Here is a 26,805-nt window from a genome sequence, read left to right as displayed (position 1 = left end):
GTCCCTGGCCATTAGAGAAATGCAAATCAAAACCACAATGAGATATCATCTCACACCCACCAGAATGGCCATTATCAACAAAACAGAAAATGACAAGTGCTGGAGAGGATGCGGAGAAAGAGGCACACTTATCCACTGTTGGTGGGAATGTCAAAGGGTGCAACCACTGTGGAAGGCAGTTTGGCGGTTCCTCAAAAAGCTGAATATAGAATTGCCATACGACCCAGCAATACCATTGCTAGGTATCTACTCAAAGGACTTAAGGGCAAAGACACAAACGGACATTTGCACACCAATGTTTATAGCAGCATTATTTACAATTGCAAAGAGATGGAAACAGCCAAAATCTCCATCAACAGAAGAGTGGCTAAACAAACTGTGGTATATACATACGATGGAATATTATGCAGCTTTAAGACAAGATAAACTTATGAACCATGTAATAACATGGATGGACCTAGAGAATATTATGCTGAGTGAATCCAGCCAAAAACTAAAGGACAAATACTGTATGGTCCCACTGATGTGAACGGACATTCGAGAATAAACTTGAAATATGTCATTGGTAACAGAGTTCAGCAGGAGTTAGAAACAGGGTAAGACAATGGGTAATTGAAGCTGAAGGGATACAGACTGTGCAACAGGACTAGATACAAAAACTCAAAAATGGACAGCACAATAATACCTAATTGTAAAGTAATCATGTTAAAACACTGAATGAAGCTGCATCTGAGCTATAGGTTTTTGTTTTGTTTTGTGTTGTTTTGTTTTGATTTTACTATTATTACTTTTATTTTTTTCTCTATATTAACATTCTATATCTTTTTCGGTTATGTTGCTAGTTCTTCTAAACCAATGCAAATGTACTAAGAAATGATGATCATGCAGCTATGTGATGATGTTAAGAATTAATGATTGCATGTGCAGAATGGTATGATCTCTAAATGTTGGGTTAATTTCTTTTTTTCCGTTAATTAAAAAAAAAAAAAAAGAGAAGGGATAATTGGAGATGAAGGGATACAGACTGTACAACGGGACTGGATATAAAAACTCAGAAATGGACAGCACAATACTACCCAATTGTAATGCAATTATGTTAAAACAGTGAATGAAGCTGCATGTGAGGTATAGGTTTTTTGTTTTTGTTTTTTTTTTTCTTTCTATTATTGTTTTAATTCTTATTCTGTTGTCTTTTTATTTCTTTTTCTAAATCGATGCAAATGTACTAAGAAATGATGAATATGCAACTATGTGATGTCATTAAGAATTACTGATTGTACATGTAGATTGAAATGATTTCTAATTGTTTTGTTAATTCTTTTTTTAATTAATAAAAAAAAAGATTGCAATCAAAAGTAAAAGCAAAAAAAAAAAAAAAAAAAGAAAGACAGAGCATGAAGACAAGACATTTGAAATGAATCAAGCTGAGGAACAGAAAGAAAAAGAAATATTAAAAGCAAAAATAACCTAAGACAGCCATGGAATACCATCAAGCGCACCAATATATGCATTACAGGATCCCAGAAGTAGAAGAAACAGAAAAGAGGTACAGAAGGAATAGTCAAAGAAATAATGAGGGAACCTCTCAAACTTAGCAGATGTGAATATGCACATCCAAGAAGCTCAGAGAACACCAAACAGGATAAACATAAAGAATAACAGACCCCATTATATACTGAGTACACTATCAAATAAAAAGAACAAAGGGAGTTCTGAAAGCAGCAAGAAAAACACAGTATGTTAGGTACAAGGGAATCCCAATTAGATTGAGTGCCGATTTCTCATCAGAAACCACCGAGGCAAGAAAGCGATGTGTTGAAATACTAAAGAGCTGAAGGAAAACAACTGCCAAGAAAGAATTTTATACCACCAAGTTTCAAAAATGAGGGAAGTAGATTATAGGATTAATATTTCAGACTTTTTATAAAAGCATTTTAAATTTACAATAAATAGGTAAATTATGAGTGACTGTGTTATATGTAGTGTTATACTCCTAAATCAGCTCTCCTAAAAAAAAAAGTCCTAATTTGTAGTATTTGCCAATTTCCATGGTATAAATATTCCCAATGTGGCCATCACAGGAAAAAAAAAAAGAGCACAAGATTAAGACATTCGAGGTAGTTCATCATCACAAGGTTTGCCCAATAAGCAATGCTAAAGAAACTTCTTTAGACTGAAAGAAAAGGACAATAGACAGTAGTTCAAAAGAGAATAAAGAATTAAAGACCTATGATAAAAGTAACCCATTGGGTAATTATTAATACCAGCATTGTTGCATTATATTGTTTAGTATGTAACTCCACTTCCTATTTCCTTCGGTGCTAAAATTCAAATACATAAAGAGTAATGAAAAATCTAGGTTTCTGAACATACAATACAAAGATAAAAGAGTAATAAGTACCAAAAAAATGGTTGGGGCTGCCCAGCAGGCTCCTGAGGCTCTTGCTCAAAGCCCGCTGTCATTGCCAAGTCAAGCCAGGCCAGACAGGCCCAGGTCCCAAGCAAGAGAATCCCAAGTGAGGGGACAGCAGACAGCCATGGCCGAAGCAACACCTGCTCTCACTCCAGAGAGAGACAAACAGAAGAGTAAAGGCCTTTGACATCTCCTCCATTACCTCAGCTGGCTGCTGAGAAGAACTCATACCCATACTCCATAGAAACCACACTGTGGGCCACAGTGGCCACCATTCAGGCCTTGGAAAAGAAGGTGGATTCCTCCCTGGCCTGCTTGCTGACTATGGAGGGACGAAGAGGGACAGCAGAGAAGAAATTGGCCAACTATAAGATGACCTTGGAGTTTGGAACTAGCTGAAGGGCAAGTGGGCCATACCAGGGACCCTGCTGCAGGAGTACTGGTTGCTGCAGAGGCAGCTGCAGTACATGGAGAACACAGCGCAAAATAGAAACATCAAGATCCTGCAACTGCCCCTGGGCAGCAAGGTAGAGGTCTCCAAAGTGCCCATGACCTTTGATGATGTAGCTGTGTATTTTTCCAAGCCAGAGTGGGGAAAGCTAGATAATTGGCAGAAAGCTCTACAAGCACGTGATGACGGGTAACTATGAGACGCTATCTCCAAATCTGACATCCTCACCCAGATAGAGAGGGGAGAGGAGCCTTGTCCTAAAGATCAGTGGAGCCAGGAGAAGAAGAATGAGAAACAGGAAGCACTTCCAAGGAAGCTAGGTGATGGCTTCCCTCCATATCTAGAGTACATTACCAACCCAAACAACCCTGCCCAGGAGGAGCGAAAAGAATGGCAGGCCCCTGCCATTACTCTTGTAATCCCACATAGGCCAAGCACCATTCCTCCAGCTGGCACCAATGTTTTGCCCTCAATTAAACAGGAAGAAGAATCTTCAGATGGTGAGTCACTAACCTCCCCTCTCAGGGAATTCTTGCCTTGACATCATCAAGATAGATGTACAACCTGAGGATGAGATGATCCTGAGCAACACTTTCTCAGGGAACCTCCAGCCTGACCAAGTGTAGAATCCCCAGATACCCACGAACAGACCTGGGAGTCAAGCCAGCATCATGCTGTGGGTATGCCAAGGGTGCAAGCAGGAGACTTGCACGCACCAGGGGTTATGGGGGAGCCACCCCATGTTCTCCCTCACTGACAAGAATGGATCCTCCTGTGCCCTGACTATGGGAAGAGCTTAAATCTGACAACTAATTTCACAATTCATGTAGAGGAGGATCACAGGGAAGCCCACAAGAGCCCACCCAGTGAGTGGGGAGAAACCCATTCCACACTGGAACCAGGAGAGTTGCTAGTGCCTGGCCCTATCATCTGCTGGCTTCCCGAGGAACCTGAGGGCCACTGCTCCCTAGCAGGCCATACCTTCAAGGGGAAGAAACCAGCAGCCAGAAGGGGTACCACTGCAGAGTGTCGGTGCTTCTTTCAACAGTGCCAAGAATCTATTGCTGTACCAGTGCCTATACAGAGCTAACAGTCAGGGCTGCCCCTCCTGTCCCTACTGTGACAGGGCCTTCCACTGGTCCTCAGATCTACTTCCATCACAGCACATTCACACTGGTGAGAGGGAGGCCTTATCAGTGCTCCCAGTGTGGCTGGACTTTCCAACTACAACCACCACCTGGCTGTCCCCATGAAACTCACACCCAAGGCCAAGCCCATACTGTTCTGTCCCTACGGACGTTATTAGTTAAGGTGTGCCCAGACTGAATGAGGGTGGGCCTTATTCTAATATGGCTGAAGTCCTCATAAACAAAGGAAATTGGACGCAGAAGAAGCCGTTGGAAAAGCAGCACACAAGAAAGTTGTTGGAATTTTGACTGGGATTGCATCAAATCTATAAATTGCTTTTAGTAGTATTGACATTTTAACAATATTTAGTTTTTCAGACCAAGAACACAGAACACCATTCCATTTATTTAGGTTTTCTTTAATTTCTTGTAGCAGTGTTCTGTAGTCTCCTTTATAGAAGGCCTTTACATTCTTTGTTAGACTTACTCCTAGATATCTGATTCCTTTAGTTGCTGTTGTGAATGGAATTTTTTTCTTGATTTCTTCCAATCGTTTATTGCTCGTGTTTGAAATACTATGGATTTTTGGATGTTGATATTGTACCCCTCCACTGGTATGTTTTAATCGACAACAAACAGAAATGGGATGGGGAAAACTACGTTTCTGTGAAAATACCCCCTTTCTCAAGTAGTGGCACGCTCATTCAACTCTTATCTTTATACTCCACTAAGTTATTTTGTTCTCACTGTTTAACAAAAATCAACACCATAAAAATCCTTGCATACCTTGTTCGACTGGAGAATTTGAATGTTTTTCATTTATCACTGTAAAACCAAGGACAATTTTATAACATTTTTGTACATAGCTGTTACATGCAGGGCAATCTGTCTCTAAGTAGGGATAAAATCATTACTCTAAAAGAAATGAATCTTAGATAGTCTTTCCTCCAAGTCAAGTGTTTTGTTTAAATAAAATTTAAGTTTAAATAAAATTCTTGTTAAAAAAAAGATGGGTTCACCCAACCATTCCTGTTAACCCTAAAGAACACCTAGAGCTCTACCTGAGATTCTACAAAAGTTTCATGCACTAAGATTACTTTCCAGAAACCTACAACCTCCACATAAGTCTGGAAACCCAGAGCATGCAGCCTCTTCAAGAACATCAACTAGTTCCATTTCCCTATGTTATATTACTGACACTCCTTTCCAACATGAAAAAGCTAGAATGGGCATAGCCCAAATACCCCTAAAGACTGGGAGAAGGATCAAAGGAGGAGGAGGAGTTATAACAGAGAAGGACAAGATTTAACAAATGAGTATGACTGCTGAATCATTATACTGATATTTTTTTAGTCTCCAGCATCTTGGAGCAACCAGGAGAAAGCTAAAATTGTGGAACTGTAATCCTTATCAATCTCTGAAATCTATTCTATAATTACTTGTCACAATGTACTTTGATATTTATTGCTTTTTTATATATACATTTCACAATAAAAAATGTTTTAAAAAAAAGGGTTCACACTCACAGGACCAGGGATTGAGACCTGAACATGCCCTTTGTGGGGAACACAATTCAATCCCAACAGCTGTACAACCCTGTGAACATACTGGCAACCACGGAATTGAACACTTTAAAATGGTGAGTTTTATGGTATGTGAATTATATCACAATTTAAAAACTAGGAAGAAGGGAATGAAAAAAGGAAGAGGAAGAGAAGAAGACAGAGAGGTAGAAAGGAGAAGAAACGGGAATAGGAGGAGGAGAAAAGAAAAGGAAGAAGAGAAAAAGAAAGAAAAGTACCTAGGTCAACCTCTATTCAAATCGCACTTTCCACTTAGAAGAAAGATAGAAATGGTTAACGGCAGAACCAAGCCTATAATCTAGATCAGAATCCATATCCTAGCTTTTCTTGGTAATTCATTCAGGACCATCATTTAGTTTCTATTTACTTCTCCTAGAAAAGAACCATTCTACAGCATATTACCAGAAGCACAAATAAGAAAGCAAAAGCAGAAATGACAACTAAGTACAAACCATCATGAAAAGAGGTAATGAGGAAGAAATGTTTTACAAAATTTAAACAAACATAAGTAATAGCAATACCTCAACAGGATGAGTTGAGTCTAAAGGTAAAATTTATAACATGATACCCTATATCAAAATAAATAAATAAATATAATAAAAATAACATCCTTTCCTTTACAAAAGCAAAAATGTTGGTTATAGTTTATTTATAGCAAAAAAAAGTAAAATGTGTATGATACATACATGGAATATAATGATTTGCAGCCATTCATTTATTACTTGACAATGGAAAGTTGTCTACACTTTATTGCTGAGACCCAAGTTACTAAATAGCATGTAAACTATCCTATATATGTAAAATGTTACATATTTATGAGAATGAAATGCATCTAGAAGAATGTATACTCATTTTTCAATGACAGGATTTCAATTCATTTTTGTTTTTTTTAATCTTTTACTCTTTTCTGTATATTTGGAGTTAGTCCATTGAACTTACGCACTTAAGGTTTGTGTACTTTATCGTATTTATGAAATATCTCAACCAAAAACTTTTTTAGATGAGCATATATTACTTTAAAAAAATCAGGTCATGAAAACATTATTCCTCCCCTCACTGGAGAGATTCTGATATAGAGCTAAATGTGGCCCAAGAAGCTGCCTGTTGTTAGTTGTTGACTTTTTTCCATTTCATGGGTGATTCTCATGCATACCCCCAACTGGGAACTGCCCCGAAAACTGGTGTCTCAATTTTAACCTATATCTCTATGTGTTAGTTAGATTCAGTTGTCAACTTGGCCAGGTGAGCATACCTAGTCTTGTTGCTGCGGACATGAGCCAACGGTATGTGAACCTAATCTGTTGCTAATTACATCTGCAGTCGGCTAGGAGGCATGTCTGCTGCAATGAGTGACGTTTGACTTAATTGGCTGGTGCTTAAATGAGAGAATGCAAGGTAGCACAGCCTAGCAGCTTGGCATTTCTCATCTCAGCACTCAGCCCAGGCCTTTGGAAATGCAGAAAGAAGCCTGGGGAAAGTTGTTGGAACCCAGGAGCCTGGAGAGAAGACTAGCAGAGACCATTCTGTGCCTTCCACGTAAGAAAGAACCTCAGTGGAAAGTTAGCTGCCTTTCCTCTGAAGAACCAACAAAATAAATCCCCTTTTATTAAAAGCCAATCCGTCTCTGGTGTGTTGCATTCTGGCAGCTAGCAAACTAGAACACTCTACCATCTCGTAGATCTTATTAAAATGAAATTTTTATTCAATATGCCTCAGATGGGACATTTGTAACAAGCTCCTGGGTGGTGCAGATGCTGATGGTCCTGTGTGGTAAACCACACTGCCTGGCAAGACTTGGTATCCTTTAAGTTCTTGCTACTCAAAAGCCAAGTTTGACCAATCTACTTACTCCCCAAGGTAAACAAATGTTAAGTAAATGGAGAAATACATTCTATTTCAGATCAGCATTACTTACATTAAATTAAGGAAGGTGTCATGCTTCCTGATTTAAACCAAATAGTTCAGTTTAACATCTGCACTAAAATCTGGAATGATTAAAACTTAATGATACAGCATTGTGGATGAAATTAAAGCACTGAATTATATATTTGAATGTGGCTCAGAAAGATATTTTAGGTTGTATATGTTATTAGAAGAAAAATTTAAAAAAAGAAAACACAAAAAACATAGGAATGTACAACTAGAACAGTAAATCTTAATGCAAATGATGGACTACAGTTAATAGTACAATCATAAAAATGTTCTTTCATGAATTCTAACAAACGTACCCCACTGATAATGCAAGGTGTTAATACTAAGGTGGTATATGAGAACTCCGTATTCAAGTCTAATTTTTCTGCAAACCTACAACTTCTCTAACAACAAAAAAATACTTGTAAAAAACACTTTGATGAACTAACACAATACCAAAACGTACTATATATACAGAGAGATTAAATGAAAAGCTTTTTTAAAATTAGAACATGAAGAGAACATATAGTGACAGAAAGTTTCAATTAAAGTAATGTTTATGTCTCCAAGAACTAGGGAAAAAAATGTAGCTTTTTACCTTCTAAGATGTGGGAATGAGGACAAGGGAGAAAAGATGTATTATCACCAAGTCTCCAAATCATGGAAGAGGACTGTTTCTTTCCACTGTGGCTCATCCCTTTTCACAAATTTCACAATTTATATTACACTACAATCTACCCATATCCAATATAAATATTCTATAAATAGGTAATGAGGAGCCTAATGAACAAGAAACTTCATTATGCAAACTTAAGCAGCAACATGTGCATTCCTGGTGGGATCCAGTTGCTGATATTTACAATTATTTTAAGTAAAGGAATGTTTCTTTATGAGAGAAATCTCAGCACGCCGAGGACAACCTGACTCAGAAAGTTCTACCCCAACTGGTTCATCAAACAAGCCTCAACTTTCAAATACTACTGAAATCAAACCTACACAGCTGTCAGTGCAAAAATAAATGCCACATGTCATGCCCTTGATCTTGAGGCTTACTCTCGTGAAGTTTATTTATGTAGATAGCGGAGAAACTGAGCCTACCTATAGGTTGCTTCTGGAGGACCTCTTTTGTTGCTCGGATGTGCTCTAAGCCCAATTCTGCCAAGTAAAATCATTGTCCTCCCCCCTACATGGGACATGATATACAGGAGTGAAAGCCTCCCTGGCAACATGGAAGATGACTCCCAGAGATGAATCCAGACCTGGCACCATGGGATCAACAATTCCACCCTGACCAAAACGGGGAAAAGAAGTGTAACTAATAAATATCAGTGGCAGAGAGAGTTCAGAGTCAAGAAGCTACTCTGGAGGCTGCTCTTAAGAAGCTTTCGTTAGACATTGTTACCTATCATTACCTGCCAAACCCCATACAGAACCATTCCAGCCAATCCTAAAGAACAACTAGGGCAATGTAGAAGAGTCCACAAGGATTCCATGCAGTAGTATAACTTTCCAGAGGCCTACAACCTCCAGATGGGTCCCTGAACCAGATGGATCCTGAAACCTAGAGGGCCCAGTCTCTCCAGAGCATCAGATAGTTCCATCTCCCTTTCCCATATTGGTGACAGACCCTTTCAAAATGACAGAGTTGGAATGGCCATGGCCCAAACACCCCTAAAGAGAAGGACAGAAAGATCACAGGTGATTGTGGAGTTATACAAAGAGAGGATTTAACAAATGAATATGATTGCTGAATCTTTAAAGTGTTATCTCTTTTACTCTCCAGTACTTTAGAGCAGCTAGAAGTAAAAACCTAAAATTGTACAATTATAACCCATGTCAAACTCTGAAATATGTTTTACAACTAATTGCGGTGCTGTGCTTTGAAATTTATTGTTTTGCATATATGTTATTTTTCACAAAAAAGAAAGAAAACAAGTTGATTGTAGTGATAAAAAAATATTTAAGCCTTCTAGCCTCCTACATTCTGGAGCAGCTAGAACGAAAAATCTGAGAGGATGGTATGGTAGCCCATGACAAACTCTGGGATCTGTCCTGTAACTACTTGTTGAAGAGTGCTCTGAATACTACTGCTTTTTTATTTCTTTGCTTTGTATATATGTTATGCTATACAATAAAAAAGTTAAAAAATAAAATAAATGCCATATAGAAACCTTTTTTCACAAAGATGGCACTGAAAGCAAAGAAGGAAGCCCCTGCCCCTCCCAAAACCAAAGCCAAAGTAAAGGCTACTGAAAGGTGTTCTTAGCCACAAAAAAAAGAAGATCCACATTTCACCCACATTCTGCTGGCCTAAGACACTGCATCTTAGAAGATGACCTAAACATGCTCGGAAAAGCAACCCCCAGAAGAAACAAGCTTGGCCACTATGCCATCATCAAGTCAGCCATGAAGAAGATTGACGACAACAACACATTTGTGTTTACTATGGATATCAAGGAATATCTGATCAAACAGGCTACGAAGAAGCTTTGATGCTGACATGGCCAAGGTCAACATTCTGATCAGGCCTGATAGAAGGCATATGTTCCACTGACTCCTGACTATGACACTTTGGATGCTGGCAAATTCTAAATATAAGTTTTTTGACCATAAAAAAATAAAAATAAATAAAAGATAAATGCCATAATGCAATGCATTAACATCAGTTAAGAGTTGGGTTTGCAGGTCTATGACTTTAACTACTAAACCTTTGACCTTAATAACAAATCCTATGTCAACCTCTTCTTTGTATTCGTGCAAATTTAGATACAAGAACTAACAAAACTCCCTCATTTCTCCCTCTCCCGAGATTTATAGCCCAGTTCTGAATAGGTAAAATGCCTTCTATATCCCACTTCAAGTTAGGTACTCTGCTAATTTCTCTCATTATACTCATTACATCTACTATGAAAAGCAATTTGTAGCATTTACTTATAATAATCTAATTATATGTGTAATTTGGTCCCTTCACTTAACCAAGAGTTCCACAAGGAGAAAAACCTGTCTATACACCTGTCTATTGTGATCTCTGCTGTAGCCCCAGCACCTAGAAGGGCATCTCAATAAATACTGATAGGTTAGTTAGTTCAATTAACAATGAATGAATATAATATCTAAAGCACAGATACCCAACAAATGTTCACTGAATTAACATGTCTGTATTTTCTAACTTCTTAAATTATCAGATATTTAAAATACTATGTAATACAGATTCTAAACTAAAGTGTACATTACAAAGTATACTTACAAAATGTACTTCCCCTCTAGGAGACAGGTAACAACTCACACACTAGTATCACCAACAGTATCTAATAAACACAGCTGGCAGTTAGTGACTGGCAGTTAAACCAAAATATTCCTTTCCACTTAAATGAGCTTAATCAATATCGGACAAAGTAGACTTCCAAACAGCGAATGCTATTAGGGATACAGAGGGACAGTTCAAAATGATATAGGGGTCAATTCATCAAGAAGATCAAACAATAACATTCGAGTAAAAAAAGATATGTTGTTTAATCTCCGTATGTTTGTAAAAGTTCTGGTTCTTTGATGATTGTTAGTTTCCAACTCAATTTTGTTGTGGTCAGAGAAGGTGTTTTGAATGATTTCAATCTTATTAAATTTATAAAGACCTAAAATATATATATATATATATTCCTTTCCATTATCTCCATCAATTTATTTTTCTCTTCTGTACTCTACACTGCCTAACAGTATACTCTACACTGTCTAACAGTAGTACTCATTTATAACAAAGAAAGCTAAATTTGTTCTCTATTCCATTAATTTACTTAAAAAAAAAAAAAAAAAAGGAAATCCTCACCATTATTAAGCGTCTCTAGGGATTCCTTTGTAGTGTTTTCCTGGTCTTCATCTTCTTCAAGATTTTCACTGTACTTTGAAAGCCGGTTTCTTAGAGAAGTCTCTTCACCCACCATTGTGTTTTCTAGGAAAGATGTAAAAAGTATGAAAAAAGCATTGGACTGAGGCAAATTTTACAATATCCCCATATGTAGGAAATGTGAAAATTGATGACATGTATACTCTCTTCCTTTTAATCATGTTTAAACATTTTCTGAGTCAAATAACAAACTTAAATTAGCTGCTATAAGATAACTGACTGGCGAAAGTCTTTATTTAAACATAATCCTCATTTTTAAACAACAATTTAGTTGAACAAACAAGGCATAAAGACAGTCAAGTCTATAAAGTTGCTGCTGCAGACCACTGCCCACAGGGGAAATATAGACTTAGGTTTTAGAGCACCATTTAAACAAAGCCTGTGTACATAAATTTAAGCAAGTTTAACTGTAAATTGCACGGGATGTGTGTGTGTATGGCAGGGGTGGGGGTGTGGAGTCAGGTCACTGAAGCCCATTAAATAAGGTGCTGATTCATTAACACAAAAAATATAATCAACAGCATTATAACTCATGCCTGAACAAGGCTTGTCTAATACATGTATTTTCTCTAAACGTCTCATCACAGTCTCCTTGAGCTCAGCACTACAGCACTACATTTGGGGGTTATTTTGAACAGCAAAATCTCCAACAAAAAGCAAAAAAATGCCACCAAATATACTGCAAAAAGGATGCTAAGAGAGTTGAAACAAGAAGGTAAGCTTTGCCTTGTTCGAACTAAGTTGGGTAGGGAAACTCAAATTTTTCAGTGCTTTGTGTAAGTCCAGGTAAAAGCACCACAATTATTAAAAGATTACGAATAAATAGTAGCAAGTGGGCAAATCTGTAAATGCAATAACCTGCAAATAATAAAGATAAAACTGTACATCACAAATTGAGTTACAAATAAAATAAAACTCCAAAAATGGCACAATGTAAAATGACTAGCAGTCTAATAAATCAATGGAAAAATGTTTTATGTTAAAATGTCTTTTCTGAAATAGGTCAAGTCTACTTAAAATTTAGGCCTAAGAGTCACCCCCAAGAGAGCCTCTTTTGTTGCTCAGATGTGGCCTCTCTCTCTCCAGACAACACAACAAGCAATCTCACCACCCTTCCCCTGTGTACGTGGGACATGACACCCTTCCCCTGTGTACGTGTGGACCTTCCTGGCAACGTGGACAGAAATCCTAGAATGAGCTGAGACTCGGCATCAAGGGACTGAGAAAAACCCTAGAAAGAGCTGAGACTTAGCATCAAGGGATTGAGAAAACCTTCTCGACCAAAAGGGGGAAGAGTGAAATGAGACAAAGTGTCAATGGCTGAGAGATTCCAAACAGAGTCTAGAGGTTGTCCTGGAGGTTATCCTTACGCTTTAAGTAAATATCATCTTGTTATTCAAGATGTAATGGAGAGGCTGGAGGGAACTGCCTGAAAATGTACAGCTGTGCTCCAGTAGCCATGTTTATCAAGGATGACTGAATAATGATATAGCTGTCACAATGTGACTGTGTGATTGTGAAAACCTTGTGTCTGATGCTCCTTTTATCTACATTGTCAAGAAACGAGTAGAACATATGGAATAAAAATAAATAATAGGGGGAACAAATGTTAAAATAAATTTAATTTGAAATGCTAGTGATCAATGAAAGTGAGGGGTAAGGGGTATGGTATGTATAATCTTTTTTTTCTGTTATCGTTTTATTTCTTTTTCTGTTGTCTTTTTATTTCTTTTTCTGAATTGATGCAAATGTTCTAAGAAATGAATATGCAACTATGTGATGATATTGAGAATTACTGAATATATATGCAGAACAGAATTATATGTCAATGTTTTTGTCTGTTCTTAATTTTTTATTAATAAATAAATTTAAATAAATAAAAATAAAAATAAAAATGTCTTTTCTGTATGAATGATAAAATGCAGTACAAGGTGGGTTTGGTTACTTGTCTTTTTAGAAAATTACTGTTCAGCAAAGCAAAGATCTGAGAAGTCTACATTAGTTCCCTTCCATTTTTTTTCTGAAATAGCACAAATGAGGAAACAGAGTTATGGCAATAGATGATACATCAATTTGCAATTTTAGGAGACTAATGAAATCCAATTAAGGTCAACCTAGAAGGCTTAACAAACAAGTATGATTGCTGAATCATTATATTGATATTTCTTGTAATCTCCAGTATCTTAGAACAGGTAGAAGTAAAAACCTAAAAATTGTGGAATTGCAACCCACACCAAACTCTGAAATCTGTTCTACAACCAATTGTTCCAATGTGCTTTGAAATTTATTGCTTTTTTGTACATGTTATTTTTCACAAAAATGAAAAAAATTATCACCTAAGTACAACTACGCATGCTTAGAACTTCAAAAATAAGAGGCAGTAAGGCAAAAACAAGCTTAATTTTAAAAAGATGGACTTAGGAAAGAGATAGGGGCTACTGAAAAAAATTTAAGAGTCATCTGAGTGAAGTGATAGAGGAAGCCATAAAATCATTTAATTCTCTAAAACAAAAGACTTAAAGAACTGAAAAATAAACTTTGAAGAATGCCCCAAAAGTAAAATCAGGAAGTAGAAAAGAAATCAGGGAAGAAAACAGAGACAGAAAGTTGTAAAAGGAAAGCTCTTTCAAAAAGGAAGGAATTTTTTAGGTGATAACATGGAATTAAAATTAGGCCAAGTGTGGGGTACACGATCAATACACAAATATTAGTGGTTTCTCTATACAACAGCAATAAACCATCTGAAAAAAAAATCAAGAAAAGAATTTACAATAGCAACTAAAAGAATAAAATATCTAGGAACAAACTTAACCAAGGATACAACAGACTTGTATACAAACTACAAATCACTATTGAAAGAAATTAAAAGATAGTCCACGCTCATGGACTAGAAGATTTAATATCATTAAGATGTCAATATAACCAAAGTGATCTATTTATTTAATACAATCTCAATCAAAATTCTAACAGCCTTCTTTGCAGAAATGGAAAAATAATCATCAAACTCATACGGAAGGGGGCGTGCAAGGGTAGTTCAGTGGTAGAATTTTCACCTGCCATGCAGTAGACCCGGGTTCGATTCCCAACCCATGCACTGTAAAAAATAAAAATAAAAATAAAAAATCAATAAATGGTGCTTCAATAACAGGATAGTCACATGGAAAAGAATGAAACGTGACCTGCACCAAACAGCATATAAAAAAAAAAAAACATATGAAAGAGCATGGAACCTCGAACAGCCAGAGCCTTCTTGAAGAACAAAGAGGACTCACAATTCCTGATGTCAAAACTTGTAACAAAACTACATTAATCAAAACAGTATGTACTGGCACAGGACAGACATACAGACCAAGAGAACAAAATCGAGATTGCAGAAATAATCCCACACATCTGTAGCCAATTGATTTTTAATAAAGGACGCCATGTTCATTCTTTTACAAATTACACTGAGACAACTGGATATCCACATGCTAAAGGATGGAAGTGGACCTCTACTTCACACCATATACAAAAATTAACTCAAAATGAATCAAAGACCTAGGCGGGCCACGGTGGCTCAGTAGGCAGAGTTCTGACCTGCCATGCCAGAGACCGGAGTTTGATTTCCAGTGCCTGCCCACCCAGAAAAAAAAAAAAGAATCAAAGACCTAAATATGAGATCTAAAACTATAAAACTCTAAGAACAAAAAACAGGGAAATATCTTCAGGACCTTGTATTAAGCAAGGATTCTTAGACTTAACACCAAAAGCACAAACAACAAAAGAAAATGAAGACAGATTGGACCTCATCTCATCAAAATTAAAAACATTTGTGCCAAAGATATTATTAAGAAACTGAAAAGGCAACTTAAAGAATGGGAGAAAATAACTGCAAACCACATATCCAGAAAGAACTATTACAACTCAACAATAAAAAGGCAAACAACCCAATTTTAAAGATGGGCAAAGGCATCGCCCCAATCAAGACAGAGTAATAAGTTCAGAGCTCCACCCCCTCAGAAGCTTTGAACAACCAGCAAGAACTGGCAGAAACATGTTTCTCAAAGCTCCAGAAAACAGTTAAAGAACTGCAGTTACAGGGCTGAATCAAGAAAAACAATACTTAAAAGCAGTAGGATCTCACTTCCCGAGGGAATAGAGTAACCCATGCACACATTCTGGGAGTATGCACATCTGACTCAATCTGTGTGGTAGTGGCCTGAGGGACTCACTTATCTTAGAATTTACCCTACATAAAAGCGGCTTGCAGAGCTCTCCTAGCTAATGTTGTGGAGAATAGCCTAGTGGCTTCTGGGGCAAGGTATTGCTGGTAAGGCATACAGTGCACTGCTGATCAGTGAAGAAACTATTTCCTAGGGAAGAAGGAACATTCCTATCTGTATAAACAGAGAATACCCTATGGCCAAATGTGCGTGTCCAAGGTTAAGATACATGTGCAGAAAGAACCAGGGAGACCCCCAGAGCTATTCTCTACACTCATTGTATGAATTAAATCTGAAGGTTAGTAACTCCCACCTGGTACTCTGCAAAGATTAGGAAAGTGTGTTTCCCTCCCAGCCACCCACCCCTTTTTTGGTTAGCTCCTAGCATTTAAGGAAAGCTCTACTGCACTGGTTTGAAAGTATTATGTATCCCAGAAAAACCATGTTTTAATTTTGATTCACTCTTGTGAAGGCAGCAGTTTCTTTTAATCCTAACTTAATACTGTAGGTTGGGAACCTTTGATTAGAATATCTCCACAGGGATGTGACATGCCCAATTGTGGGTGCGACCTTTTGATTTGATGGAGATGTGACTCCACCCATTCCAAGTGGGTCTTGATTAGTTTACCTGAATCCTTTAAAACAGGAAACATTTAAGAGAGAGAGAGAAATGATAGAAGCCTCAGAGGGGACAGAGAGAACAGATGTAGATGCTTGGAGAACAGCTGCTGTAGAGAACAGAGACATAGACACTTGGAGATGCTTGGAGCCCAACAAACATCACCATGAGATGTTAAGCAAGCCAGAATCTGAAGAGAGCTGAGGGAAGCTAAGAGATGAAAGCCAGCCCCAGAGAAGCAAAGCGAGGAACCCCCACATAGGCAAAGACTGAAAGCAGTAGAGCCCAAGAGCAAGTGACCAGCAGATGCCAACCACAACCACCCAGCCAACAGAGGTGTTCCTGACCCATAAGCCTTTCTTGAGTGAAGGTAACCTCTTGTGGGTGCCTAATATGGACACTTTCACTTCTTTAGAACTGTAAACTTGTAACTTATTAAATTCCCCTTTTTAAAAGCTGTTCCAGTTATGGTATATCGCATTCCAGCAGCTTATAAACTAGCACATCTGTCATAACACCATCACAGATACAAGCTTAAAGAACAGACACCTCAGCATCTAACTCCAGCAATAACAAATTAAAATATTAAAATTTCTAGTCTTCAACAAAAGATTATAAAACATACAAAGAAACAGGAAGCAATGACCTAGGCAAAGGAGAAGATTAAGCATTAACACCATCAATGAGGAGGATCAAACCTACAACATTCCAGACAAAAAAAAAACCACTCCTAAGTACACTCAAGAAAGCTAAAGGATAATATGGGGGGTGGGGGTGAACTAAAGGAAATAAGGAAAACGACAGATGAAAACAAGGAGGAAAATCAACAGAGAGTTGGAAATTATGAAAAGGAATCAAACAGAGCTAAAGACAACAGTAACAAATCAAAATTCCCTAGAAGGGTTCAACAGCAGATTGGAGCTGGCTAAAGACTGGAGCTGGCAAAAAAAAGAATCCAGGAACTTGAACACAAAACAACTGAAATCATCTAGTCTGAGGAACAGAAAGAGGATAGACTAAAGAAAAGTGCACAGACTGCGGAACCTGTGGGACACCATAAAGCATACCAATACTTGTATTGTGGGAGTTCCAGGAGGAAAGAGAAAGGAGAGAAAGAGAAAGAGGAAATATTCAAAGATATAATGGCTGGAAACTTCCCAAATTTAATGAAAGACATGAATATATACATTCATGAACATACACACTCCAAACAGGATAAACCCAAAGAGAATCACACCACTCTATGTTGTAATCAAACTGTTGAATGCCAAAGTCACATACAAGGGGGTCAATTTAGTGCTGATTTCTCACTGGAAACCATGGAAGCAAGAAGGAGGTGGGAAGATATGTTTAAAGTTCTGAAAGCAAAAAAACTGCCAATCAAAACTCTTTATTGGGCAAAACTGTCTTTCAAAAATGAGGGAGGTGGGCAGGCCATGGTGGCTTAGCAGGTAGAGTACTTGCCTGCCATGGTAGAGACCCAGGTTCGATTCCTGGTGCCTGCCCATGCAGAAAAAAAAAAAATGAGGGTGGGACCAAGACATCCCCAGATAAACAAAAGCTGAGGGACTCTGTCATCACTAAAGCAGTCCTACATAAATGTTAAGGGAGTTCTGCAGGTTGAAAGGAAAGGACACTAGACAAGTAGCTGAAGTCACTTGAAAAAAGTAAAGATAAAGGCAGACATAGGAACATGGTTTATTTATGCTAGGAACACAGTTTATGCAACTATTGGAGTTAAATTGGTAGGCTGTTAAATTCAAGCCTCATGGTAACCACAAAGAAAATATGAGAGAATATGCAAACTCACAGAGACAGAAAAGTAGAGTACAGAGGCAATGAGAAATGAATGCAAAATGAGTACAGGGTTTCTATTTGGAGCAAAGGGAAAGTTGTAGCAATGGGTAGTAGTGAGGTTACTATAATATTTTAAGTATGCTTAATCCCACCAAACAGTATACTTAAGAGGGGATGGATGGGAAAATTTATGTTGTATATGTTTCCACAATTAGGGAGAAAAAAAGAAAGAGAAACTAAAGAAATAATGACAGTTAAATCCAATACATGGTACTGGATGTGATCTAAGAATGGAAGAGAGAAGGCTCAAAAGGACAATACTACAGCAAGATGGCAGCCACTCCAGGCTTGGACAATTTATGAAAACCAAACATATAACCTAAGAATAAAAGACAGACCTAAATAGACAGAAACATCACCCTTTGTAATATTTATAATAAAAATTAATATGAATGGAGTTAAAAGTTCAAATGGAATAGTAGACTCAAGAGTCATATCAGTGCTAGCAAATTAGCAGAATTCATAGAGCATCAAATTACTTTAGCAAGAGCTTTGGGACCCAATGATAACTTAAGAAAATATGAAACCCCCTGAGTCACCCAAAGGACAGTGTCAAAGCAATTGAAAAGAAAAGTCAGAAGCCTTTCCCCCACCCCCATTCAATTTAAGCAATCGTCATTTTCCACAGTAGTAAATTTTCCAGAAACATCTTGTAGACCTCAAAGTCTGGAACAAAAGCTCCAATTCAAAAGCTATTTATGTGGAGATACAATAAACGATAATTCGTATCCATTTAAAATATGTAAGTTGTATTATAAGGAAAAAGGACATTGAGACAGAAAAAATTTGGACTATTATGTCAATGCTACAGTTGTTAATAAGCTCCCTTTTAGTGGGTACTTATGATTTGCCAAAGACTCTCTTAAGATCTTTATGTATATTATCTCCTTTAAACCTATCAACCCTCATAAAGTAGGTAATCCTGTCCCCACTTTCAAACAGAAAATAGTGACTGCCAGAAGCACAACTACAAATGAAAACAAAGGAGAAGAGAAAAATTTTAAAGTAGGCACCAACATATTTAAAAAAAAAAAAAAAAGGCAAAGGTTATTTAGTGTAGCAGCAAAAGAGTTATATTTTTTTTACCAGTCTCCAAGGAATCATTGTAACAAAGCAGACTTTAGATGAAGTTCATGTTTTGATGACCCTGAAACATCTAAAAATGGCCACAGTGATGTAAACATAGAAGGCAAGGAGAATTAATAAAAAATTTCATTGAAATAATTTTTTTAAAGTTCTGACACTTAAAAACTATGTGCCAATTATCTAGAAAACTCATGTGTATTAAGCACCTTAGTCTATAATAAGAACAGTATACAGGTCTACCCCACTATACTCCTTATACATAGATATATAAAGGATCAAGAAAGGGAATGGCTAGCATCTGGCAAAGCCAAACAAGTCGTCAGAGGAGATGCCATTAGAGCCAGGTTCAAAGAAGAAATACAAATTTGCTAGGCTTATAAACAGGATGAGAGGAAGAGAACACTCCAAGAAGAGCATATGAAAAGGTAGAGACCTTGATGAGACTCATTAATGAAAATATTTTATTGAACTCTACTATGTCACAAGCCCTGGGAATACAAAGATGAATACAACAGTCTGTGCTCCCATGGAGTGCAAATCTAGCAGGAGAAAGACAAAAAAATATATAATGTGTAGTGGTATTAGAGAACAGTGACTGAAATATATGTAGAGTATGAAAAACATACTGGCACCACCATAAACAGGACTGGTGCCCAGTAAAGTTTAGGGACAGTTAGGGCAGGTTTCCTGAAGAAGGTAAAGTCTAAATTAAATCTTACAGGAAAAAAAAAAGGCTGGAATACAGGGTAAATGGAAGGGCAAAAGGCAGGCAAGGACAAAAAAATCAAGAGCCCTTAGAAGCCATTCTAAGGAGTATGGAACTTATCACATACACAAGATGTTGCTGATAGAGGTTTTTAAACAAGAGGGCAACTTGATATTTGTCTTTTAAGAAGGTAACTCAAGCAACAATGTGAAAGATGTGCTAGAGAAAAGAGAAAATGGCATGAAGAATTAGAACACACAAAAATGATAAAGGACTGAAATAAGACCCGAATGTTTGTTAAATGAACGAATGAATTAATGAAAAAGGAAGATCAGATGAAGATAAGATAAATTTACAAACATTATACTAAAGCACCTAAGAGATATACAGGTAGCTACATTTAAAAGGCAGTTAAGGGAAAAAAGACCACATTAGTTTTCTAAATCAGCCAAGGTTATGGGTGCCTGTGTTGGTCTGAACCTGTTATGTACCTCAGAAAAAGCTATGTTACTTTAATCCATTCCTGGGGGGTAGACCTATTGTGGGTAGGACCTTTTGATTAGGCTGTTTCAATTGAGATGTGACTACCCAATTCAAGGTGGGTCGTAATCCTTTACTGGAGACTTTTGTGAGAATAAAAGGTAGAAAAAGAGGAGAGGTCTTAGAGGGAAAACACTCAAGGAGAGCTAAAACAGAGAAGTAAGCAAGGACTCATGGAAGCTGAAAGCAATGGAATCCTGTGAGAAGGGCCAGCAGACACGGGCCAAGTGCCTTCCCAGTTGACATAGAAACCCCAGACACCAAGCAGCCTGTCTTCAGAGAAGGTATCATCTTGTTGATGCCTTAACGGGGACATTTTCATGGCCTTAGAATTGTAAATTTGAAAGCTAACAAATCTCCATTGTAAAAGCCAACCCTTTTCTGGTATATTCCATTCTGGCAGCTTTAGCAAACAGTTCTCCATTAACCAAGCTAAGTATATACAGGCTGAAGAGAAAAAGGTCTGCATTCAACATGAAGTTCCTGTGGGTCAGCCAAGAAGTAATGACCAATAGTCATCTGAGTATACAAACCTAGGCTGAAAATGGAGATCTGCGACTCACCAGGCTACATGAGGCAGCTAAGGCTTCAGCACATGAAATCTCCCAGTGAAAAAACATAGATCAAGAAAAGATGCTATGGAGGGAAAAATACAGCTAACACAGAGCACTTGTTATAGCTCATTTAGTCCTCATAATAGCCTATGCAATACAGACTATTATCCCATTTTACGGGTAATTAAATAACTTTCCCAGTATCACATGACAAACAACAAAAAGAAAAAAGCAAGAAGGCCTAGAGAGATTAGAGGAGAATAAGGAACAAGCAGCATTGGAAATCAGGTACTAGGATTCAAGAAGATGTAATCTGTGGTGAACACCATGGAAATGTTAAGTTGGATGAAAAATGGGGGAAAAGGGCTATGGAATATTTTACAATTTGGGGACATAATAGCTACCATCTACTTGTATAGATTCAGGAAGGAGGAAAAAGAAATAATGGAGTGAGTTGCAAAATGACTTGAGGAAGTGAAAATAGTGATCATAAGACTAATCTCTGAAGAGGTTCAGCAATGAAGGAACCCAGCACTAATGCATACTAAGACAATAATATTTAGAATGCCATCACATTCATTTAATATTTCCATTTTAAAAGATGGGGGAGATTCAGAAATGCTAACTTGTTCCAAGTCACACAGCAGTAACTGGCAGTGGAAATATTTACACTTGAGGTGGCATAAAGCTATGACTAGATAGCTATTTAAAAGTACAATGACATACGTGGTTGAATAAGAATTTCTTAAGAATCTAATCTGGGCATTGCAGTTTTGTAATGTTCAGTTGTGACACTATCTAATTTGCCTTAAGCAAGCAAAACAAAAAATTGGTTTGAGAAAAAAGCATGTTGGAAAGTGTCAACTTTAGCCTGCCAGCAATGTACCTATTAATAAAGTTTCCAGTAAGAACCTATAAATCCATAACACAAATATTGATCTCCAGCTCTGGTTAAAGAAATGTTTGCTACATCACCACAAGATTCAGCAGGAGGAAAGAGGCATGACTGTAGATGGAATTTACAATCCACAACATAAAAATTTCCTCTTCCCTCCTAAGGTTTGCCCTAGTACAACCCTCCAACATCTTACATACAAAAGAACTGGGACATTAAGTCAATCAGATAAACTGAAGTACATGGACAAATTCTCATTTACTGTATGATTAGTAAAATTATTTATCGTATGTGATAAGTTCCAAAACAAAAGATTTCAAATTTAACATATCAAGCTCGACTGGCCTTAGTTTAAAACTTGGGCCAGGACTTAAGTCTCCTAACACTGTATTCACCTTGGCAGGAGTTAATCATCAGTTATTTCTGTGTTAGTAATTAGATGCTTTGTTTCCTCTACTAGCATGTAAGTGTCATGAAGGTTGGGCTAGTCTTATTTTGTCTCAGTGTATGGCCAACACCTGGCCCAATGAACGAATGACTTGGAGGACAGATGAAGGAACTTAATATTAACTAGGGAAAAACATTCAATGTTCCGGAAGAGAGCTGTTTCCTGTGAGAATGAATTGGAAAAGGTTTTAAACAAATGCCAAAAGGATGAGGTGGCTTTCCTTACGAAGTAGTATGTGGGCTGATATTTGAAGAATGTAGAAGGCAAGGGAGAAGGATGAGTGCTGGAGGTGGAGGGAACTCCTGAAAACCAGTGGATAAGAGAAAGAGACTTTCTTGGAACAAAAATAAAGCCAGTGTGTCTTGGACCCAGAAAGCCAGGAGGAAGTGGCCCAAAATGTGTTAGGCAAGAAGAGGATCACTGAGTATTTTGGCCTTTATTCTAAGAGAATGTGAAATCTCTGACAGACCCTAGGCGCATGATGAATGGAAACACATTTTTTAAACAATTACTCTTAAATACATCAAAACTCCTTCGGAAATACATTCTCATGACTAGGTAACACATAAACTTCCCTAACAAGCCGTTCCTCGATATTGCCCAACTTAAGCATTACATTAAGGGAAAGGTAAGTAGCAGTCTGAAAAAAAAAAAAGAGTAGTTTAAAGTTTAAACAGATGGTGACCACAAATATTAAGATAAAACCAATGAATCTATCCTGTATATAAATAATGGAGAGTAAAGATTATAACTGTTTCCCACTTACAAATAAGCTCTAAATCTCTCTGTGTGTATGATTTAATTGTACAGCTATTAACATTTAAGGGCAAAGAAAGAAAATTAACTACATTTTAATACCTAAAAATAAAATCAGAGCTTGATCAAAGGCTTTGGTGCCTAGACGAACAGATTTCAATGTTTTGTAGTGCTATATCCTTTCCTTCCTCACTTTTTCCCTAAATCAGTAAGAAGCTGACTTCCTGAGTGCTTTTTTGGTTTACGTTTTCAAAGAATAAAATGTCCCCCTTTCCATAACTTTCTTTACTGCCGGTTTGAGAGACGCCACGAGGTGTGACAGACACCTAATAAACGCCCGAGGTTTAAAATGCCAGGGATCCGGGCTTCAGACTAACTTTCCCGCCCGCTCCCACAAACCCTCCAACTCCCCGGGACTCGCGGAGCCTCCCCCTACCCGGATCCGTTCTCCGCCTCTCAGCCCCGGCAGCAGGAGCCGGGCCAGGGTAAGGCCAGGCCCGCCGGGCCGGAGCTGCAGCCGCCACCTCTTTCCCTCAGGCTGAAGTGGGTGGATCTAGGCGGGAAATGAGGAAGAGATGGGGGAGCGTGCCCATTACCTGAAGCCGGAGCCCGCCTGAGGGCAAAGCGGGCTGAGCCGGGTCGTCGTCACTGTGCTGCCAACGGGGGAGGTACCTTTGGGACGCTCTCTGGATGCCCAGGGCCAGCAATGCCGTCTGCCCAGCAGCGGACGAAGATAAAGCATCGGCCTCGCAGGCCCGTCCGCCCCGTCCGCCCCCAACCTCCCAGCCCCCTCCGCTGCGTCACGCGCACGGCGGGTGCTCTCTCAGCGTTCCATTAGTGGTCCCGGCGGCCTTAGGCTCCGCCCACCGCCAGCAGCCGCCCCGCCCCCCCCTCCGGCCCACGCGGGCCCTACGTGAGCCCCTAGTTGGCCCTGGTGTCCTGTGAGGGAAGCTACACGTTAGCAGTCTAGACTCTGGCGACAATAGCTTGCTTTTCCAATTCCACCCCAGCGATCACATTTGCGGCAGAAACAGGACCAAGGCAGCTTGAACGGAAAAACTTCCTGCAAGTACGAAGCGGCACCTTGAGTGGTACTACGGAACTGGGAATCTGGCATTTTCATCTATAGACTCCCAAATGACACTTCAGAAACTGTGGATCACTACAGTTAGAGCTGACCCTTTAGGAACAAAATAGAAGCGTGGCCTGAGGGGTTGTCATAGGATGCTTTATGCTTTGTAAGTCATACTTGACTGTGTCTTTAAGCAGCAGGCAAACCAAATGAGGAGGCAGTAGTAAAACACATGAAAGAATGGGGTAATTAAGTAATTTAAAAGTCCTTTCCTGCTCTTTGGGACTTCAGTGATCAAAGAAAAAATAATGATGCAAAGAAAGTAAAGACCCAGGTTAGGTACCACAACTGATCCTTAGATTTTGTGAAGGCAAGGGTATAGTTGATTTAGGGTAAAGGTAAGTGAGAAGAGAATGATGGCAGGAGGAGAGACTGAAGAGCCACACTAACAGTCTGCAAACTAGTTCAAGCTCAGCTAATCACTTCGTCGCTACTCCAAGCAAGTTGGGATGGCCACCCTTGACCCGGTCAGTCTTCCCTGAGCCAGTAGATTGTATTCACCTGACCTGACCACTCTCTGTGGACCTTTTAACAGAATGGATTTATACAAATCCCCCTGGGTGTAAAGCAGGCAGCACTGGTCACCCCAAAGCAGGACAGGCTTCAGCATTGAGTTGAGTTAAATACTGCTCAGTTTTGCATCTGTAACAATTGTGATTGTTGCTTCTGCCAACTGGATGGAGAGAGGGTCCTGTAGATCCCAACTTCTGTGCTTCACCTCCCCCCTCCCACCAATTAAAGAGCAATAGGAACACAGTGACTGGTTGGGATTCTGCTGATCATCTCCTTTGTAGACAAGAAGACTTGCTTTTTAGTTGTTTCATGTATTCATTCAGAAACTATTATCTGTTGTTCTAGGTGCTAGATGTACAGCAATGAATAAAATAGATGAGACCCTTGCACTTAGAAGCTTCTGTTTCTAGTTGAGACTATAAATATTCAAAGAATAAATAAATGAGATCATTTTAGATAATGATAAGTGTTGAGAAGAAAACTTTTGTTTTGGTCAGGGAAGGACTTTCTGAGGAGATGATCTGAGCTAAGACCTACATAAAGAAGAGCATTCTAAACAGATAACAGATCAAAGGCCCTGAGGCTGAACAAGGTGGGCTTCTTTGAGTAGGCTTGGTTCTAGTGGTGAGTAAAGGGTATGAGATTGAGGTTTCAGAGTTAAGCAGAAGACAAATCAGGTTGCTTGGATTTTTGCTGTTTTTGTTGTTGAGTGCAAAGTTAAAAGGGTTTACTTTTTGTTTTGTTTTTTTTAATCATCCTATTTTATAGAGAATGACTTGGAGAATAGCAGGGATAGAAGCAGGGAGAATCCATACACAAATCCATGGGACAGTAGGTGGTGATTTAGATTAGGGTGAGTGTCAAGGAAATAGAACTGGAGGGATTTCCAAATATTTTCTTGAGTACAGATATGAAGAAAGATAGTGAACCAGGTGACTCCCTTAAGCAGCTGGGAGGATGGCAATAACATTTATTGCAAGAGGGAAGAACATGCAGTATGATTGGAGAGAACCTGAAATCCTCTGCCCAAACACAGCCACTCCCACCAACAGCCTGAGAATCTCACATCCTTTGATCCTTGGGATCAAGGCTCAGTTAAATGCTAATGTTGGCTTCATCTTATTCAAAAAAAAATAAAAAATGTGTAAAGAACTTGTACTGGGTGCTAGAGATACAAAAGTGAATAAGAACATCTTTTCTTCTGGATACATTGGGAGCAGAGGACTTAATTACCACAGGCTGGAGGAGAATGAAGGGAGAACAGAGGGAGGCTAACTGAACCCACCCTTCTGAAAGAGTAGGGGCTTAGTTTGTTCAGGCAAGGGGAAAGGGACATTCCAAAGAAAGAAAAGCAAAAAAAAGATAAAAGGCCGCAAGACAAGAGGGTGCCAGAACCATCTAGAAGATGTAAAGGTAGTCGAGTATTGTCACAGTGTAGGGTACCAACTGAGGAGTGGCAAGAGGTAAAGCTGGAGTCAGGGTTTAAAGAGTATGTAGGCCATGCTGAAGCATTCTGCCCCTAGACTCTGGTAGACAGGGGGTAGCCAGTGAAGAAGGTTAAAGAGTCATGATTTAGGAGACAGTGCTGGAGGAAGATGCAATTGAGGTGGGAAGGCTGTTGCCAAATATAGGTGAGAGATAAAGGCCTAAAACTAAGGCAGCGGCAAGGGAGATGTAAAGAAGGAGGCATATTTGAAAGATATTTAAAGAGACAATTAACAGAGTTAGAGAGCATTTGGATGTATTGTAGATTTCCGGCTTACTAGGATGGGTAGCTGGAGTTAATGTTGACTGAAGTAAGACTCTACATCCTGGTGAACGAACAGGAATAAGATTTACTTGGGTTAATATTTAAGCTGGGCTAGTCCATGTCCTACTGAGAAATGAAGAAAATGAACAATGAGCAATCAAGTTTTGTTTTGTTTTTAAAGTAAAGAAAGATTTAAAGAGTCACATCTCTCTTAAACATTCCAAGTAAGCAGTAATCTTTGTCTCATCCCATTATGTGTGATTTCACAATTGGCACCCAGGCAGAGAAAACAGTTGGATTCATCTGATTTTGTGATTAAGAGTGGACAGTGGGGCAAAGGTGTAAATCTGGACTAGCCCAG

The 26,805-nt window shown here is 38.5% G+C and overlaps 1 protein-coding gene and 1 pseudogene across 2 annotated transcripts in view; one reads left to right on the top strand and one right to left on the bottom strand.

The window, feature by feature from the left end:
- Positions 1-23,663, bottom strand: part of SOAT1 (sterol O-acyltransferase 1) — a 99,648-nt gene extending 75,985 nt beyond the window's left edge. Inside the window, exons 1-2 of one of the 2 annotated variants that reach the window (XM_077157126.1) lie at positions 23,646-23,663; positions 11,309-11,431 (exon numbers count right to left, since the gene is read on the bottom strand). In XM_077157126.1, the coding sequence (XP_077013241.1) occupies positions 11,309-11,423 (115 nt within the window). In that variant the 5' untranslated portion in view covers positions 11,424-11,431; positions 23,646-23,663. Of the gene's footprint in view, positions 1-11,308; positions 11,432-23,485; positions 23,608-23,645 lie in introns of those variants that run through there. The other variant, XM_077157127.1, reaches the window with a different exon arrangement.
- LOC143679040 (zinc finger protein 783 pseudogene) lies at positions 2,538-4,170 on the top strand (annotated as a pseudogene).
- Positions 23,664-26,805: the final 3,142 nt, after the last annotated feature.

The sequence above is a fragment of the Tamandua tetradactyla genome, chromosome 4 (assembly GCF_023851605.1).
Source record: "Tamandua tetradactyla isolate mTamTet1 chromosome 4, mTamTet1.pri, whole genome shotgun sequence".
Lineage (NCBI taxonomy): Eukaryota > Metazoa > Chordata > Mammalia > Pilosa > Myrmecophagidae > Tamandua > Tamandua tetradactyla.
This window is presented reverse-complemented; position numbering and strand designations above follow the sequence as displayed.